Source organism: Gallus gallus, chromosome 5 (assembly GCF_016699485.2).
Source record: "Gallus gallus isolate bGalGal1 chromosome 5, bGalGal1.mat.broiler.GRCg7b, whole genome shotgun sequence".
NCBI lineage: Eukaryota > Metazoa > Chordata > Aves > Galliformes > Phasianidae > Gallus > Gallus gallus.
The window spans coordinates 33,698,239-33,716,964 of record NC_052536.1 but is presented as its reverse complement, the minus strand read 5'-3'; the positions used below and the strand labels follow the sequence as shown (position 1 = coordinate 33,716,964).

The 18,726-nt window shown below is 39.0% G+C and overlaps 1 protein-coding gene across 3 annotated transcripts in view; it reads right to left on the bottom strand.

Annotated features, from left to right (window-relative positions):
• Positions 1–8,938: 8,938 nt before the first annotated feature.
• Positions 8,939–18,726, bottom strand: part of SCFD1 (sec1 family domain containing 1) — a 44,838-nt gene continuing 35,050 nt past the window's right edge. The window contains 5 exon segments of one of the 3 annotated variants that reach the window (NM_001199714.1): positions 8,939–9,542; positions 10,488–10,556; positions 13,622–13,687; positions 14,944–14,977; positions 16,468–16,520. In NM_001199714.1, coding sequence (NP_001186643.1) covers positions 9,519–9,542; positions 10,488–10,556; positions 13,622–13,687; positions 14,944–14,977; positions 16,468–16,520 — 246 coding nt within the window. In that variant the 3' untranslated portion in view covers positions 8,939–9,518. 3 annotated transcript variants of the gene reach the window in all.

Sequence of the window (18,726 nt, the reverse complement as noted above, 5' to 3'; positions counted from 1 at the left end):
TGAATATTCTACTGCTGCAAGACAGGGTTGAAGTTATCTTAAGTTCATCCTGTAAAAGCAATGATGGCAGGGTAGCATTCGGGCAAGGGTTTTTGGCTTGGTGCTTCAGGCAGTGATGGACACTGGAAACAGTTTGGTTGTCTTACATGCGATAGGTGGTAGTTGTGCCCAGAGGCTGGGGTTAGTGATACCCCGCGGGTAGCATACAAGTGAAATAACACATTTTGCTGCCTGCGGAGCCGCACGAGTTGCATGACAGCCTGTAGCTGGAGCATGGCAGAGGTGCCTGTGGACTGCCTGCTCCTGGGCTCTTGATCAAATTGGAAGAAATACTGATACTGTGCAAATCCTTGGGTTTCTTGCCCCTTAAAATAGTGCTTCTTTTATTCATTCTCTAGGAAACTAAGTTTGTACAGAGTTACTTCAATTTTTCATTATGAGTATGGCTCTTGCCTCAGAGAAGGCCCTGTTTCAGAATGAAAGGCGTTTTAAGGGTCAAATGTAGTTCATAGCATCATTATTCATCTCCTGTGCTAGTTCTTTCGGAAGTGCATTAGGACACCTGATTGTTGCAAAAATATTTTTGCAAAGCAAATCTTCTTTTGAGTGTGGGTGACCTAGAAATGTTAGTTTTGAATTCCGTGAAATACTTAATTTTAGTAAGGCTGCAGAGCAACGTATGAAAAACAGACAAGATTAGTACTGTTTGTGCCTTTTTGATTTAATAAAGCCCATTTTCCTTTTGCAGAAGTACCTTTCTTGGCCTCCCGCTCTTCTTCCTCAAACAAAAGTCTTTAGCTACACATAGCTTACCATCTTAAGTACGCTTTAAAAATGGTAATTTAAAAGCCCTGTATAGCCAAAATAGTTCTGTTCCGGAACAACTCACAGCATGGTCTTTCAAACAGAACACCCAGCTACTGAGCTGTTCTGTGTCACCTCAAAACATCTGCTGGAAAACAAGGCTATAATAGATGCATTGTTCTAAGATGCTCTTTTTTCTTTTTGTTAAGTCTTGTTAAATGGCCTGTAGTTCATTTCAGTAGAACAGGGCCCTTTTCTCTTGCAGTAGGAAAAGCTTGCTTTCGCACATTCAGTAATACCCTTGAAGGAGGGATGTCTGTACTTTCTTTCACTTCTTTTAGGAGACCAAATTAAAAGCTCATCTAATTCAAATGGTGGCTATTCCATGCTCTTAGCCATCTCTTTTCTACTACATGTAGTACGCCCTCGTTCCTTTCCATTCCCTCAGTTATGACGACATTCCTCTTTGCTTACTGAGAAGGGATGGTGATCACGGCCTTCGTCATTTTCCATGACTACAAAATCTGTCACTTCCTAGGTTCTGTTGTTCTTGCTCTTCGAATTAGTGGAATGCTTATGCTGTAGCACCTTCCTCCACCCCCAACTCCCATCCCTTCTTTCCTTAGAAACGGTGGTAAGAATAAGTATGCCTATTCCACAAGGAAGCTTTGTAGTTACTGCTGGGTCTACCGGTCTAGAAATTTAGATGTTAAAAGTAGAAACTGAAGGTGGCTTTGAGATTGAGAGCTCATAACTTGAGAGGACCCTTTGGAGGTAGTCAGTGGGGAAAGAATCTCCTGTGGCTGTTTGCTTTTATTTGTCCTTTGATCGAGATGTTTGCCTCTGAAATGACAAAGTTTAAAGAATATCTACAAAAGCATCTGCTATGAACCAGCCCCTGAGAAAACGACTGTTACTGTAGGCAGACTGGAAATAACATTTCTGCTGCCAGATGAACTTTTAGACAGTTAAATTCTGATCACAGTGGGGAAAGGAAAAGGGAACACCAAGTTATGAAAAACACTTTTATTTTAAAAAGCATCAAAAAAAAATCTATTTGAAGTTAATTGCATTCCATTTGGAGTACGGCTCATGATACCCACGTGCTGTTCAGGTTTACTTATAGCAAGTAAAATAACTGGAGGTTGTCAGAAACGCAGCACGAGCATTTCTCACAAGGTCATTTGATTAGTAACAATTTTATTTTAATCCACATCATCGTGTAAACTTTTCTCATTTCAAAACAATTGACTTACAGATATCTTAAGCTTAGACACACTTAGACCTTTTAAGTGTCAGATACAAGAAAAGGACTTTCATAAAGAGGGCGGCACGCTCATTTAATTATAAGCGGGATACGGAAAATACTGGGAGTCCTAAAACCATGTTTTTTGTTCAGTTATTAAATATGCTTCTGTCCTTATGTCTGTGGGAACATTTATTGCACGTCTGCCATTGTACTGCATAAAGTAAAGAAGTTTCTGGTGAGTTACAATGAATTTGGGAAGGAACAATAAGAACATAGAAAGCAGTAATAAGATGCTACATGTGAATATTACTTGACAGTCTTTCAATATTTTTCATGAATTGGATACGTATGGAGCTGTATATTCTGGTGAGAGTGCCATTCCTAAAAGATGTGAGAATCTGACTGTATACATCTCAAAGCAGCTGACTGGCATAAGCTGATGTTTTCTTGTGCTTCCTGTCAAAATATCTGGACTGTTTTCTGTTGCAAAAAGTGATTTTAGTTTCTGCCATACTTCTATCTGATACCTGGGCCTGGTTAAGGAATTCCAGTGAATCGTAAGAACCGGAGGATCATCCGAGTGCCGTGCAGTATCTCAGAGCAGCCTGTTGTCAGCTGGACTGTGTTATCTTGGTGCTTGTGACTTTTGCTGACAAAAGATCTGCACTCTTTGGGTAGGCAGCGTTTGTTTTCCCTTGGGATTCAGTACCATGCCTAAAAATGTGAACTTAGGGTAGCTGATTCTTCTTGTGAGGAATGCCAGTGTTTCCCTAATGCCATCCCTGGCTCACTGGGATGGGACTCCTGGATGCTTGGTGGTCATTTGGCTATGGGTGACCACTGCAGGCCCACAGCCCCATATGAAGGAAAAAAGAGCAAGGACCCTCCTGTGGGAGAGGGCCCCTGCTGATGGCCACTGGAAGCATCATGGGACCCTGAACCCAGTGCCTCTGTCTTGCTGACCAATGGCATCACTTCCTGTTCACACCTTTCATTTTATGAGGGAGTCTCTCTCTTGGACTTGTTCTGCTCAAAGCAATCTTTCTGTCATCCCTTTCCTCTTCCACACTACTGCCTGAGTGATCAGTCCCTGTTGTACACCCTGTTTCCTTGGGAGAGTCCTGATCCTCCCTTTTTCCTTTCGTGGGACAGGCTGAAGCCCCTTTGGTTACACATCCTTGTCTGTGGTCACACACATTCGATATTTGATTGTTCCTGAGATTTCAGTAAACCAAATAAGCTTGCTGTGTCCAGGGCTCTGCCAACCCCTTAAGCCCTTCCTACTTGCTTGTGTCATCCCAACACCTTTTAATCTGGGTCTTCGGCTGAGATCTGTGCTGTGCCATGCTGAGGTTTGGCATTCCTGAAGTCCGCAGGTCGCAAACACTGCAAGCAGGGAAGCTTAGGTGATAACTGAGATGCCTCTACGAAGAGCAGTCTGTGCTTTCAGCCCTTCCCAGACAGTTCCACCTCCATTATGAGGAGGAAAATAAATCAGGAAGTCAGAGTTGGAAATGGTGACTGGTGGCTTACAGACTTCTTCTGGGTGCCACAGCAAAAGTGGACCCGTCTTTCCATTTAGGAGTGCTGTGCTCAGCCTCATCAGAAGAACTGGAACACTGTGTAGAGAGGGAGTGAGTCTGGGGGAGTTGGTGAAAACATTTGAACAAAAAAGAGTTATTTTAATGTGATAATTGTAAGTGAAAGCAAGGAGATTGGTATGATTGCCTTTCAGTAAATACCCTTTAGGGGTATGGTAAATGAGGTGACTTAGCTTTTTTGTTGTTGCTGTAGAAATACATCTGAGCAGCAGCAAAATGTGAAATGCTAACAACAAGATAGAGGTATTTGTCCTTTATTTCTTACCGTGGAAAACTTCTGGATCTAAGTTAACCAGAGCTGCATTTATTCTTTTAGAACTGTTTTCTTTCTCAAAATGAGTGTTTATGAAAAATAAGTAACAGAAAGCAAGCTCATCCTGTGCCAAAAGATTCTTCTTCATCTGACGTATTTTTCCTTCAGGAACTTCAGATGCACAAATATTTCTGTGGGTTTGGGAAGGCAACTCGCTGTTTCCTTTGATCAGGTATCAATGCTAGCGTTCTGGGGCTAAGTCCTTGTCTCTGCTGGGACACTGGAACAGGTTTCTAAGGCCCTTATGGAATTTAGGGCTCGTGCCAGTGTTGATGAATGGACTTCTAAAAACTGTCAGGCTTTGTAGAAAGCTTGGCTAGGATACTGTGAGCTTGGCACTGGAAGCCCAGATCCTGATCAGATAGATCGCACATAGGGAGGCCAGGCCAGGAGAATAGCTGAACAAATTACAAATGACACCTAAAAGAGGGAAAAAGAATTTGGAAAACATCACGGATTTGGTGTTTGTGGGTTGACTGCCACAATTATAGAACTACAGTTTTCATCAGGCTTTCAGTGACCGTTTGACTAAGCTGGATCCTGTCCTGAAGTACAGGGGCTGCGCTTTTGATTGCTTACGCCCAGTGAATTGAGGGGGAGGGAAGGAAAAGAAAACCCACAGAAATTAATTCTAACTAGTCAAAGATTTTTCTCACAAAAATAATAATGAATTTGCTCTGCATAAGGGTGACCTCTTCTGGGGTCACGTGTCTTCATGTTGGGCCTTATGCCTGCAGAAATTCAGCTGTTCTTTTCTCCAAGAGAGCCATGAGCCGTAACAACACTGCTTTTTGCTGCCCTGTGCAAGGCTGGGTTTACAGACCAGATTCTTCTCATGGGGAGAATTCTGGTTTGCAGAACCATCAGAAAGATGGTGATGTGGCAAAGGAAGGCTTCCACCATTTCCCAGTAAATAATGCAGAACAGTCACATAGCAAACTGTGGGAACCTACAAAGTAATGGTATTTTTACTGTGACGCTCCCTGAGGATTTCTGGTCGTTGCTTTTTCCTCTTTTCTTCTTTGAACTACTACATCTCCCTCCTATGGGAAAGGTGGCTTTCAGACTGTCAGAGATATTTAAAAACAGACACAGAAGGTATAATTTTTGTGTGTGTGTGTGTGTGTTGTGGTCCTAATCTTCCTATTGTCTGCTTTCAAATATCTCCTCTGAGCATGAGTATTGTAACAGAAGGCCAGCTAGCCAAAAATCTGTTCGCACTGGGAAGAAAAAAAAAACCTCTGTATTGCATGTGGAAGAGACAAAGATAAATACTCCTAAAAGTATAAGTTATCAATTCAAAACACCTCTGAATGAGTAGAGCCCATGGCTGATGAATCATCAATGAGAAATGTATTGATGCTTTTGATTAAGAGTGGCGCAGCACAGCTGGAATTCAGCAGTTTAGCTGTCAGAAGTCCTAGGAAGAATGAAGCAAAAGAGATCCTCTTTGAGGACTGGAACATGAAGTACCAGTGGTGTTTTATTTCACTAATATATAGAAAGAGTAGTTTCTGTGCTTGCAAAGCTGCCAGCATGATATGCTTTGCTAATATGCAAGCTCTTCAGGAAAGAAACATGCCTACCTGTAAAACATTCTGTTAATCCCACCACCTTTGGCTCATGTTTCAGCTTCTTATGGTGTTGTGACCTGATGTGATGGGCTTTGTTTTCAATGTGTAACAGAAAACAGAAACTTACTGATAAAAGAACGAACAGAGCACGTTGGAAGATTCTAATCGTGTGGGATTTACAGATGATAGAAGATGTTGCCTGTACTCAAGTCTGTGTTCATACACATTTTCTAAACCACCAATATGCACGATATGAAATAGTTGCTTGCGTTTGAAAGAGATAAAAAGTGTGTATGTTGATTTATGGAGTCTCTCAAAAAAACTCTAAAGCTTAAGATTGAATACTTGAGTTGTATTTTAAAACAAATTTAAGTCTGTGTTTGAGTTACAATAAACCGTAGCGGAGGTCCTGGCATCATTCGTGTTTAAGGTACCAGATTTGGCATCTTCTACAAGGTGTTGCAATTGCTCTCATTAGAGATGTTTTGGATTGATGTAAACATGATCATTTTGCAAAATTTTATTCTAATGTAGGGAAGCTTTACTGATTTGTATCAAGAATGTTATGCTAATAAGGACGTTTAAATCAAGTAGTGGTCTTGAGTTTCTCTTCTTGGACTACAAATGTGCTGGTTTTCTACAGCTGAGGACCTGACTGCTTATTTTTTTCTTGAGGACATGTATAGTACTTGAGACTTAGCTTTGCTCTGCTTTTAGTTAAATGCAAACATAGACCCTGATGAGTAGCTTGATTTAGTGCTCACAGGGAGTTGTAAGGAGATGATTTTTAATGGTCACTTCCAACAAATGATTTTGTGAGTTCAGGGTCCCTTCCATCCTAAGCCATCCTGTGATCCCATGAAGAATGGCCAGTCTTGAGATGTGAAAACTGGATTTGTGCTGTGTTTTATTAACAAAAAACTCTGCAAATGTGTGACTTAACAGAGGCATCAGAAGAGGTCTAAAATGCGCAGAGCCTCCATGCATTTATAGCAGCACAAATACTGCCTGCACTATCTTAAGACTCCCAGAGCCAGGCATGTGGCTTCCTGGCCCTGTCTTTTTGGTACAAACCTTTGAGGGAACTATGAGGATGTGCAGGACATGGTAGCTTGCTATAAATGGAATATGCTTACCAAAATGCCCTGAGGAGTGACTACGGGAACTGGGGCTGTTTAGTTCAGGGAAGAGGAGGCTGAGGGGAGACCTTATTGCTCTCTTCCAATATCTGAAAGGTGATTACAATGAGTGCGGGGTTGGTCTCTTCTCACTGGTGACAGGTGACAGAACCAGGGGAAATGGCCTCAAGTTGTGCCAGGGTAAGTTTAGGTTGGATCTCAGGAAAAACTTCTTTACAGAAAGTGTTGTTAAGCACTGGAATAGGCTCCCCAGGGAGGTGGTTGAGTCACCGTCCCTGGATGTGTTTAAAAACTGTTTGGATGTGGTGCTCAGGGACATGATTTAGTGGAGGGCCGTTAGAGTTAGGGTGGTATGGTTAGGTTGTGCTTGGACTCAATATTATCTTGAAGGTGTTTTCCAACCTGAGATATACTATGATTCTATGAAATGCCAGCTTACTGTTAAGATTGTTTTCCTCTACAATAATTGTGGATTCATGTTGTTCAAGCTAGTTCCACAGAGGTATTTAAGGACCATGTAACAACAACAAAAAAATAGCAGCGAGTAATAGCTCAGGTTGTGTAAATTGGAGATTTGGATGTTCTCTGAGATGTTTAAGATTTCTCTTTCCTTTGCAAATGTTTTTTTTTTTTTTTCTTTTGGTATACTAGCAGAATGTTTGAACATTGTCTTCAGTTATCTACAAACCTTTAACTGCCTAGCGCCTGTTCATACAACAAATCTGAAGAGCTAGCTAGGTCTGACTGACTCCCAGCTTCCTGTCTCCAGCTGTAGTACAAAGACTGCAAATTAAATTCCTGAACACATCAACCAAACTAATTTATTTCCAGTTTCTGTTTGTGTAGCTTGCTGAAGCAACAAATCCTGTAAGCTGTGATTTAGGAATGCTCCCTGTTGAACTGAGCAGGGACCAGTGCTAGCATAAATTTTGAACAAAAAGCGACCAGTGGATTTTTCTCAGAAATTGGTTGTCAGCTGTGAAGTTAAAACTCTGTCTAGGAAGAGTATCTCCCTTGGTGGCCATTTGGTGTGTCTTTCAGTTGAAAACTCTGGTCTCCTTCTGTGGGATGCTTTGCTGAGAACAGCACTGAACACCCCATTCCCAACTGACTGGAAATATTGGTAGTAGGTGGACAGTTGGACAAGGTGATCTTGGAGGTCTTTTCCAACCTTTGTGATTCTATGATTCAAACTTCTGGAACAAACTGCCTCAGGAATTAATAATCATAGAACAGCTTGGGTTGGAAGGGACCTTAAACCACTGAGTTCCAACCCCGCTGCCACAGGCAGGGTTGCCACCCACTATGATCAGGCTGCCCAGGGCAACAAACCTGGCCTGGTATGCTTCCATTTAACTACATTAGAAGCCACTTTTCCAAATGCTTTTGACCTCATTCTCACTAACAAACATAGTGTACATACAGGGATGGAGAAGAATGAACTGTGACGTTGAGTCCTTGCTGACTGATCTATGAGAGAATATTCACTTACAACAACTCTATTATCATTAACACCACAATAAATGTTTTTATTATTTGGTAAACTTGGGAATATAAAGTAGTAATGTGGAGTACCTTACAGGACTTAGCTTAGATAATAACATTTCAAGTTGTGATATCAGAGTCTAGTTCATGTGTATCTTTACTGACACATTTATTGTGATTTTTAAGGAAGAGATCAACTGTATTTCTTGTGTAGATGTTCTGGAAAAAATTCTATTGGGGGGAAAATACTGCTTCTAAAGCAGAATTAGCATTAGATACTGAAGAACAGAACAAAAATGCTGAAAAATGTATACAGTACACCAGTAATTCTTAGGGTGTCACCACTTTGTTAATAAACCCACAACAAATGTTTCCTTGTTACTTACGAGTATTTTAGACCTCTTTTTGAAAGGCAGAAGTGATGGTTTTTTGAAGGAATGTTTCTAGAGGGAGAGACTCAAATCAATTCAGAAATCATGCTGTCTTCTCTCAATTCCCATCCATGCTCTCTGGAGCTCTAAGTACTGGCAAACAATTATATAATGAAAATCCTTGAACTGCTGCCTGCTCCTGCACTGGCTCTACCTAAAGCAATTGTTAAAATGTGTTTTAAATATGTGCTTGTTGAACTGTTACTGAGCTATACAATGAATAAGGCTTGGTTTCTTCCCAAACATAACAGTCAAAGCAATTGCAAGAAAAAGTGCAGAAGAAAATTATTAAAGGATTTATGGTTTGAAACTATGACTGTTTAGACAAGTAGATGAATATTAACACATAACCTTAATAGACAAAGCTAAATTACTGTATCAAAACTTGTACTGAAGGTAACTTCAAGTATGTCTTCAGACCATCAAGCAAAGATGGTGCAGATCCAAGTAGAAGGACTTTGGTAAAGTAAAAGGATAACAGCTAGAAGCTGCAGTTGTTGTGCACTAAGGCTGTTTGTCTGCGGTCCTGAAAGGCAGTTTTGTCCATTTCAGTTTTGTTAAATGAAGATAGCTGGCTTTCACGAACACATCTCCTGAAGAAAGACTTGACCTTTTCTTCCAAATATTGCTTTGTTTACTGGAACAGAAATTGTCTATGAGATCTTGAGAATGCTATGCTGATCAGACAGCTCTGTCATAAGCCACAGTTAATATTGCATTTAGAAAGTAATGTGACTTAATGCTCAACAAAAATATTGCACATTTTAAGGTTTATTTCAGAAATGTTGATATACACAGTACTAATTACAGATTTCTTGAGAAGTTATGTTAATGAAGCTGTTGGGAGTTTTAAAAAGTTATCTGAATGCTGTAGCAGTTCTTTTATTTGTCATGTTGACATTCAGGTCATGGTGTTTCAGTCCTAATTCTGGCCAAGCTGGGACAGCTACACATGAAGAGACAGAAACGATTAGGTTGGTAACATTATTCTTTCAGTACGTTAATATTCAGTTCATACAGTAAACGTTTTTGTCCTACAACCCTTGGTTATTTCTCGCAGTCAAAAGCATGCAAGCAATAGAATATTTAATGCATACCCCGATACAAGGGGTTCTAGGTTTCAAACCCTAAGATTTGAATAAATTTCAGTGTTAAGGCTGGTATGGACACTATGGTGATGAGCACCATTTGTTCTTCCTCCTTCAAGTGCAACAGAACTTAGTGACTTTAGTTCTTCAAAATGTAGGTCTGAATAAAAATTGAGGGAAGAAGTAAAAGCACAGGTGGTGACAGCTACTGGAGGGCTGAGCACTGAATAATTTCTATTTTGCAGTTTTATCAGAGAGGGTCAGAAGTAATGGCATCAATAACTTTCTTTTTAATGCTCTTGTTTAAAACAAACAAACAAAAAACAAGACAAACAAAAACCTGGGGATAACCCAAAGCTCCCCCAGTGCCAGTACTTCTGAACAGCAAAGCTTAGGACACAGATTTCGAGACTGCAGTTAATAGCAATTTTTAACTCCGGATTGTTGCTAAAATAGCCTGGAAGGATCCGATTTGTGGAAAAGTGTTGGAACTTTAGAACTCTTTTTTTTTTTTTCCCCTCCTCTCTAGGATTTATGTTAAGCTCATTACAAAGAACTGTTCCAGCTGCAGTACCTGGTAACTCACACTGACAACACAGGCCTTCTGAAGTTAACAACAGTGACTCCAAACCCCCTACTTAAATCAAGTGAAAAACAGGTAAGAAAACCACGTCATTTTTTTTTACATCTATTTGTTTTTACAAAGACAAAAATCCATAGAAAGATAGAAGTTTAAAAGCAGTCACAGAAGTCGTAGTTATTACAGTATTAAGTATTACAGAGTTACTGTTAAAAGTACCCACCTGCTTTATAAACTGTGTAGCGTTGAAAAGTTCACTGCAGCCATAGAGGACGTGTTTGCCTTGTTTACCCTAAGAAAAAGAAAAGATGGGAAGAAATCAGGTGTCTAACAGAGCAGCAAAAGCAGCTTCAACTAACTGCATACCAAAAACTGTATTTCTCCATGATCTTTAAGTCCTATAGTTCTGGCTGTGTTAAAGCTGCAAACTTTGTCATTTATTTCCCTATGGCGATAACATTTGAAAGAGGTTGTTAAAAAAAAAATTGAAACAATATTGTGTTGAATTTAGTTGGATACATAATGATCCGAGCTTGCAGTGAACAGTTTGATAGTACTTGTCTGACAACACAGCATTGTAGAAGTAAAAATAATGGTGTAAGTAATGCATAGTTCTAGACCGAGTTTATGCCCAGCATTGGCTAACAATCCCACAGCTCCTCCAAGTTCGAGCACAGGCTCCAGCCATCTGTCTCACTGCTCAATTACTTAATGCTTTCTCTTAGTAGTCAGAGTGGGTTCTTTTTGTTTTTTTGTCATTGATGTGATTTTAAAACATCACACAGAAAACACCTTACTAGCTCTATGTACGTGATAAATGATAAGCAGTCAGGGAACTGGCAGGACAAAAACAGAATAGAGAACTCACTCTGACTTTTTTTTCCTGATACAAATTAAAAGTTGCTTAAGAAAAGGCAAAACAGGAACACGAGCCTCCTCAAAATGATTTTGTTCATAGCTGGTAGCAGCTGTGCTGTTTCAGCAGTCACAGAACTGGATTTTAACAATCCGTGGCTGGTGGGCACGTGCCAATTTGGGAGATGTTAATCCTGCTTCATCTCCTCATCGTTACTAATTTGGAGCTATAAAATATAAAAATATAAAAATAATATAAAAATAATAAAATATAATAATATACACAATAATAGGAATGTTATAATATTATTAATAATAAATATAAAAATAAAATATACTTATAAATTATATAATATAAATATATATTATTTTATATTTATAATTTATTAGTAATTTATTTTCCGTTATATGAATGGATAGCACTTACAGCTGCACAGGAACACAAACAAAAAGAAACATAGAGATAACTGAAGTGAGACTGTTGCCTGTTTAGGCTGCAAAATACACACTCCTGTACAATCCCAGTCTTAAAAAAACCAAATTCTTCTAAAAGTGTAATTTGAGATAAAAGCATACGCATAGTCCAAGTTAATTACTCAGCACGCTTAAAGAGATGTATCACCCAGAAGTGAGTGGAGCCAAGCTGAAAATGCTCAGCCATGTCAATAAGGCAACACCAGTGCTCTTAAGTTTTGTTGTTTTTTTAAAAAAGCTGTGCAGAATTTGGTTTTCTTGTGCTAAATGATAATGTCTAGCAGAGGTAGGCTGTCAGGTCAGGCAGTACCTTTTTAACAATACATGAAAGGAAATTAAAGGACAAACTAAATTACGTGCTTTGAAATTCTGGTGACATGTTTTCAGCGCGTTGTTGGCCAATGCATCTGTTTCAAGGCACAGTCTTCCTAACTATGAACGATATTTGACTTATGAAGTGAGACTCCAGCGCAGAACTGAAGATAACTGAGTTTGAGGGTTAACTCTCCTACAAAAAACCCCAAAATGCCAAAGCTGAACACCGCTTCCTGTTTCAGAAAGCTTCCCCAGGTTTTCTCTGTTTTCAGAGGCAAAACTGGTAAAAACAGATAGTGCTTAAAAAAATAAAGCAGTGAATAAAATCTTTGTATCTACTTGCGAGAACAGACCTGTTGGGTTTTTCCTCCTTTTCGTTCTGAAGAAAAACGGATTGAATTTTCGAATAATTACTAAGCTACATCTGGTGAGACAACAGATGCTGGAAGTGTACCCCATGCATGGAAGTGTGCCGAATTGCTGTGGCTAAGCCTGGAAGAGCCATCTGGGTGAGGCAGGCAAGTCTCCTGGGAGCAGGGTGAGGGGAATCAAGTTTTCTGCTCTTGTTTTTCAGAGGGGATAAGTAAGGTGAGGGAGACTTCCCTCTCAGAAGGTCATATCTCCCACGGCTGAAATAGTCTGACTGGAGAAAAACTGTACAGCACATTTCAGCTTGAACAATCAATGAAGAAGAACCCACTTTCCACAGATTCCAGAACAACAGCAAAGAAACTGCATGTCTAATGTCCGTTAATGTCTCCGAAATTTTTGGATCCTTATGTCCTCTCCTTGTACCCCACGACTGTAACTTTCCTTTTCCTCTCCTTTTTCTAATTCTGACCAGCTCTGTTCCAAAACAGCTGCCTGCTAGAGGAGGAAAACAGCCCTGTGCAGTTCTGACTTCATGTTCTGCAACATATACCGGAACAGGAATAAAACTCTCAGGTGCTCGGTACGTGGAAAAACACTTTTCAGTTACTGATGTTGCATATGTACTGTTTTCAGGGAAAAGCCGTAATCCAGATAGACAGAAGCATAGCAAGGTAAAATCTAGAAGGAAGAATAGTGTGTTGCTGCTCTTACATAATTCAAAACTTCATCAAGGTTATCTTTCTTTCCTTTTTACACCTGGAAAGTGCTTCTACCTCATCTATGCCCCCAAAGGAATTCTAAAGATTTGGTTACTTTTTTTTCAGCTGCTGTTTTTTGGCATAAGTCCACTCTGTTTAGGCTGGCCAGGTGGAACCAGAGACTTCAGATCCCTTACACCACCATTAATTACAGTCGGTTCCATATTCTTTTCTCTGTCTATCGTATAATTTCTACACAGAATCAAATGATCCAGCATGCTGAGAACGAACTGCCTGTAACTCACTAGTGAAAGCTTCTAAACGTAGCCAAGTAGTAAGCGTTAAGAGACTGATGCCAACGGGATCTCTGCTTTGATAGGTGGCATGCTGCTTGCATTCAGAAATGCAACGTGAACAGAAAATGACAGAAACAATAACTGGCATTCTAAAATAATAATCCCTGTTTTCTACTCAATTCTTAGGTACTTTTTTTCCTGCACTGTATGTATAATACCAATGTAACCGCTAATTTCTTAAGATTTCGTCTTCCAAATACTAAATGTTAAATTCTTTATGTTAAATGCCTGCTAAAAAAGGTTTATTTCAGTAAGTTAGAAACTACAATCAACAGAAGTGTACATACCTTTATGTAGTCAATAAGATTTTGATATTCAATATAGTTGCCTCCACCAACTACGAAGACTATTGCCTAAAATACAACATGAACATAATCAGAACATGTAATCAAATTGTTAATATTGCAGTAGTGAAGTATATACCGCATCAATAAATACAACAAAAACTATCTTCATCATGCTTCAGTCTAGTAAGAACCCAGCACAGATTAACTAGCTCTCTACCTGCAAGAGAATAACACGAGAGTTCTACTGGGATGCAAATTAACAAGTATTTCTTTTAACATGTTTCTTTGTCCTACTAAGAAATAGGTGAAACAGCAGCAGTTTCAACGTGTTGCATTTTTGTGTGGAGATGTCTCCAGTGTTCAGAGGAGCAGCTGGAGGATTTTTGTGGATGCTTAAGAAGCGATTTGGGAAAAAAGGTAGTATTTGTTTGTAAAAACACCACCACCAACAAAAAAAACCCACACTTTTTCATTGTCTTTCCCCTTTCTACTTACTTCTGGTAACAGTAACACAGTACAAAAGGCATCAGTATTTTCTGGGCAATGTTTAAAACTGCTGAACAATTAATGAATAGAATAAGGAAACATAACAGTTCTGTTCTTCGCATTAACATTCACTATCCATTACTGTCTGATGTAGCCTCTATAACTGTCATTTTTGCTATGGCAGTTCCATGTGACACAGATTATTATTTTGTTCAGGAGGACGATTAGAACATCCAGAGAGTTTGGAGACAGACATGCATACGGTGCTGAGGCAAATGTTTTGCCAGTGCAACTTGGAACGGAACCGGTAAGTCTTCTATTTGTAACCATTTTTGTTGAAAAAATACTGAACTTTACTGGCAGTTTGTAGATGAGAAAGGAGCACAGGGCAGCACGGGCTGTTCTGCTGCTTCTGTGGGTTTTTATTTCCTTAAATCACAGAGGTTGCTTAAAGAAGTCTCACTTAAATTCATGGTCAACACTACTGTTTAAAACTGCAAAGAGGATTAAATTTAGAGAGCACTGAAAAGGTCTGGTATAAAAACGAGGGTGTTAAAATTACTATTAATTTTAATTAATTAAAATACCCAAATATGGTGTTATTAAATTACTGTAATGATCTCCAGAAGCATTTTTGAGATAATTTTTTTTTCCTCCACTGTTATTTAATGCTCACACAGTTCCCTGACGATGGAGAGACTTTGCGAATGGCAGCTCACTGCAATTAATACCAGAGGTAAGCAGACTAAGTGATTCTTGCAAACCAAGGTCTCTGTTTTACTTATTTCTTTAAATACATGCAACACTGACAGGTAACTTCTACATGACTGACTTACCTCTTGGAATGGATTTTTGTTTCGTGGAACCGAGCTATAAAAAAAGAAAAACACCAAGAACTTAAATCTTATTAGGTATTTAAATTTCTATTAGTATTTTTAGTATTAGTACCCATGTTTCTGGAATACTAAACAATATTAGACAAGAATGTGAAGCAGAACAATACTTGCCTTTCTGCATTCATCAGAGCTATTTTCTTTAAATTATTTTTCATGGAAAATCATCATTCATTTTAAAGGAACAAATATACAAGTGAAGTACATAGCTTTACTTCCCTCAATTTTAAGGTTGCTGTATGAATCAAGAGTTTTATGACAACGCTTCCTTTATGTTCAAATTCCAGTGCTGCTAGCTAGGAGCATAACCACAGTGAGAGACACAGGAGGAACACCTGCATCAACCTGACCAACATCTCTGTGACGCCCACGTTTCTGCTCATGGATGCTTCAGAATCTCGGAAATGACTATCAGCAGCAGGTACGTGTTTTGCTGTCAGGTGCTACAGCAACATCAGAATTAAAATGACAGAAGGAAGAAGTGTGGGGGGTAGAGAAAAATCCTCAAAATGTTACAAAAGCAGCACGAATGTTGCAATACAAATGAAACAAAATACAATTTTTTCTTTGCTTTCAAAATCGACTTAACCTTTAAAGTTATTTAGGCTGTGATAGTACTTTATGAACGTTTCATTGCATTCTCTGAAATTTGCTTCCCATTATTACTTAATGCTATTGGAAATTTACTTTCTATGATTCAAGAACAGATGGAATTTGGACAGGTTAAATTCTTATCTAATGCAAACAACTAAAAGCAGAGGTATAGATTCATCGAGTAATAAACCTCCAAAATTAAATGAGCCGACAGCCGTCCCACAGCTCAGATGAGCATTGTTTTTAGAAGGTACATCAAAATTACCTTCTGTTATCTGTGATATTGGAGGTGAGGTTATCAGCCATGGATACTGCTCCCAGAAGCAGAAGATAGAAATCTGTAAACTTGCAGTGCAATTCCTCTTTCGTTCTTACAGTTTACCTGTGAAGTGGTACTCTTCGTGTATATGCACACGAACGTACACATGCACCTGTCCGCACGAGAGCAAACGCAGTCTGTTTTGTTTTCACCAACCTCCGGAGCGATCCCTGAGACGGGTCGCTCACCCAGCTAAGGGCTGTACTCAAACTGAAATTTTGGTGGGCTACTCAGTGACTTTTTAATTTAACAGTGTAAAAACAGCTTCAAAGAAACCAAGCAGTATTATAAAAACCTAACATTAATTATTGTTAAATACTATTACACATTCCTGTGACTGGTGCACAAATCAGCAGCACGTTCAATCACTGGAATAAGAATTTTGTTTACAGGAATGTATGTGGTTGATCCAGGTTCCAGTTGTGATTTCCTTCAATATCAGCCATTTGTCTTAAAGTGAATAAGAGATCGTACAGATTCAGCAATAGCATAAGAATTACTTCCAGTTAGCCTTTTCACAGAGAAGGAAATGAGCAAAACTCCCATAAGCTCACCTGTCGCTGCCTCGTAGCATCTTGGGGTCAAAGTAGCGGTAGTCATCTGTCTCCTATTCAAAACAATGTTTAAAACTCAGAAGATATGGATTTTGACTCATTAATTTCTGCATTTGTCCATCAAATGGCAATCAGTCAAACCGCTGTGATTTCCCAATTCAGCAGATGCATCACTCCAAATTAATTGGGGTGTGCACACATAGTATTCGTACATAACTGAACCAGCAAAGAATAAACACAGATAAACTGTTTCTGATTCAGTTACAACTGACTATTACACAATTTCCAAAACATACTTTGGTTGCATAATAAATCCCACCAGAAGGGCAATATGTAGAAAAGAAGATTAAGCTGTCAGCAGCTTTAGAGGAACATCAGGCGGTTAGTTATGACTTACTTACAAATGCTAACATTTTCCAGGTTACAGAGATGTGCTAGTGATTTAATACCATAAACCAAAACACTTCTAAGGCAATGAATACTGAATACAAGATAGATCAAAATCTGCTACTGTTACGAAACCTACTCTTTTCATTTCATGATTTATGACTGCTATTAAACCAAAATTAAGCTTGTGAGGAAGAAATGAGTTCCACAAGAATTTGAAAAGTTTGACTGTCTAAACTATAAAAGTTTTTTTTTCTTCATGCAAAACATTGAGGCAGTTCCAATATTTTTACTGGCAACAAGCAGGGTTTTTACCAAGTTTTACAGATGAAAAACAAAGCTTCTTAATAACTGCTTCTGACAACTGCTTGGCTGCTTCTATACTACAGCTTCATCCAGGTATTTTACTCTATGGATGAAGTGTATGTGAGACTGAACTGGAGTTCAGCGGGGTGTTTACAAGCGAGGTCTGCGTGTTCTGAGGATTCTGTGTAACAAACAATCTTTTAGTAGTAGACAAATACCTGGGGGATTTAGTAGTGCACACAAAGCATAACTGTGCATAATATTACAAATATTTTATAAATAAATATATTTTAAATAAATATATATATATATATAATTATATATATAAATATAATATTTTATATACATGTTGCAGTTACAAAGAAAAAATATATATAATTTGACATTAAGGACCTCAGACGTGCCTTATTCACGAATTTAATTTAAATCTAATTTCACACTTATTATATGTAAGTTAATTAAACAAATAAGATTAAAAACATTTTCTCATTATTACTTCTGAGTACTTCTCCTGTGGGCATAAAATCAAATACTAAATTGACATTGGAAAAGTGGCCAAGAAATAGCAACGCATTATGTTTCTTTTCCTTCTTGAACTAACTTACTCAAAGAGCATGTGTTAGGACCCTCCTCAAAGGCCTGCCCGATCTCCTATGACCTGCAAAGTAGGACTCCCTGTTTTGGACCAGGAATTCTCATGGAATTCTCTCTCTGACATGGCAGTGAAACACGAAGTCACTGACAATCTCTCCTTTTTTCAAGTGTGAAGATCAATGTTTTCTTCAAGTCATCTGTAGCAGAAATGCTAAGTCACAGCCTGAAGCAGTGATTGAGTACCTGGTGGGAAGGCAGGGTCAACCCAGGGGAGCTCAGGTGCATGCAGTGCTCCTGAGTGACCAGAAGGGGTGGAACCAGGATCCACCCCTTCCCAGACCTCATTTAAGGGTCAGCAGTGGAGGTGAGGACATCTCTTGCTGGAGATCCCTGCCTACCTGAGGCTATCCAAAGGTAAGAGTTTCTTTCCTTTGTTTCTGTGCACATGGCTATTACATTTGACTAAGTCCTCACCTGAGGTAGCCTGGAACCTTGCTGCTCTGCTGTCATTTGCTGCGCTTTCCATTGTACTACATTAGCAAAGTGATCGTGGCTGTCTTTTCTAACTACAATGTGAGAGTGTCACGTCAACAGAAAGAGAACACATGAATCGTAAACTTCTCCAAATAAGTTCCTAAGCTTGTAGCCTGAGGAAGCTAGCGTTTATTTTTAAATTTCATTTAAGTTTTCACCTACTTTTACATTACCAGTTTTTAATTTCTGATTTCCATACTAAGTGTTCTGAGTGACCTCTGCTGGTTGACCAGATACATTAACCCTGTACATCTTTTTCAAGTCCTACAAATAGGGACAACAATCCACTCTACTGCTGAAAATAACATCTATTTATTTCCAACTAACAATCATGACTTGCTACCTATAAAGTACAATTAAAAAAAAGCTACTTGCAGATTGGTTATTAACCTATGCTATTATTTATCCGCCTCTACATATTGTTAATATCTGAAGCAG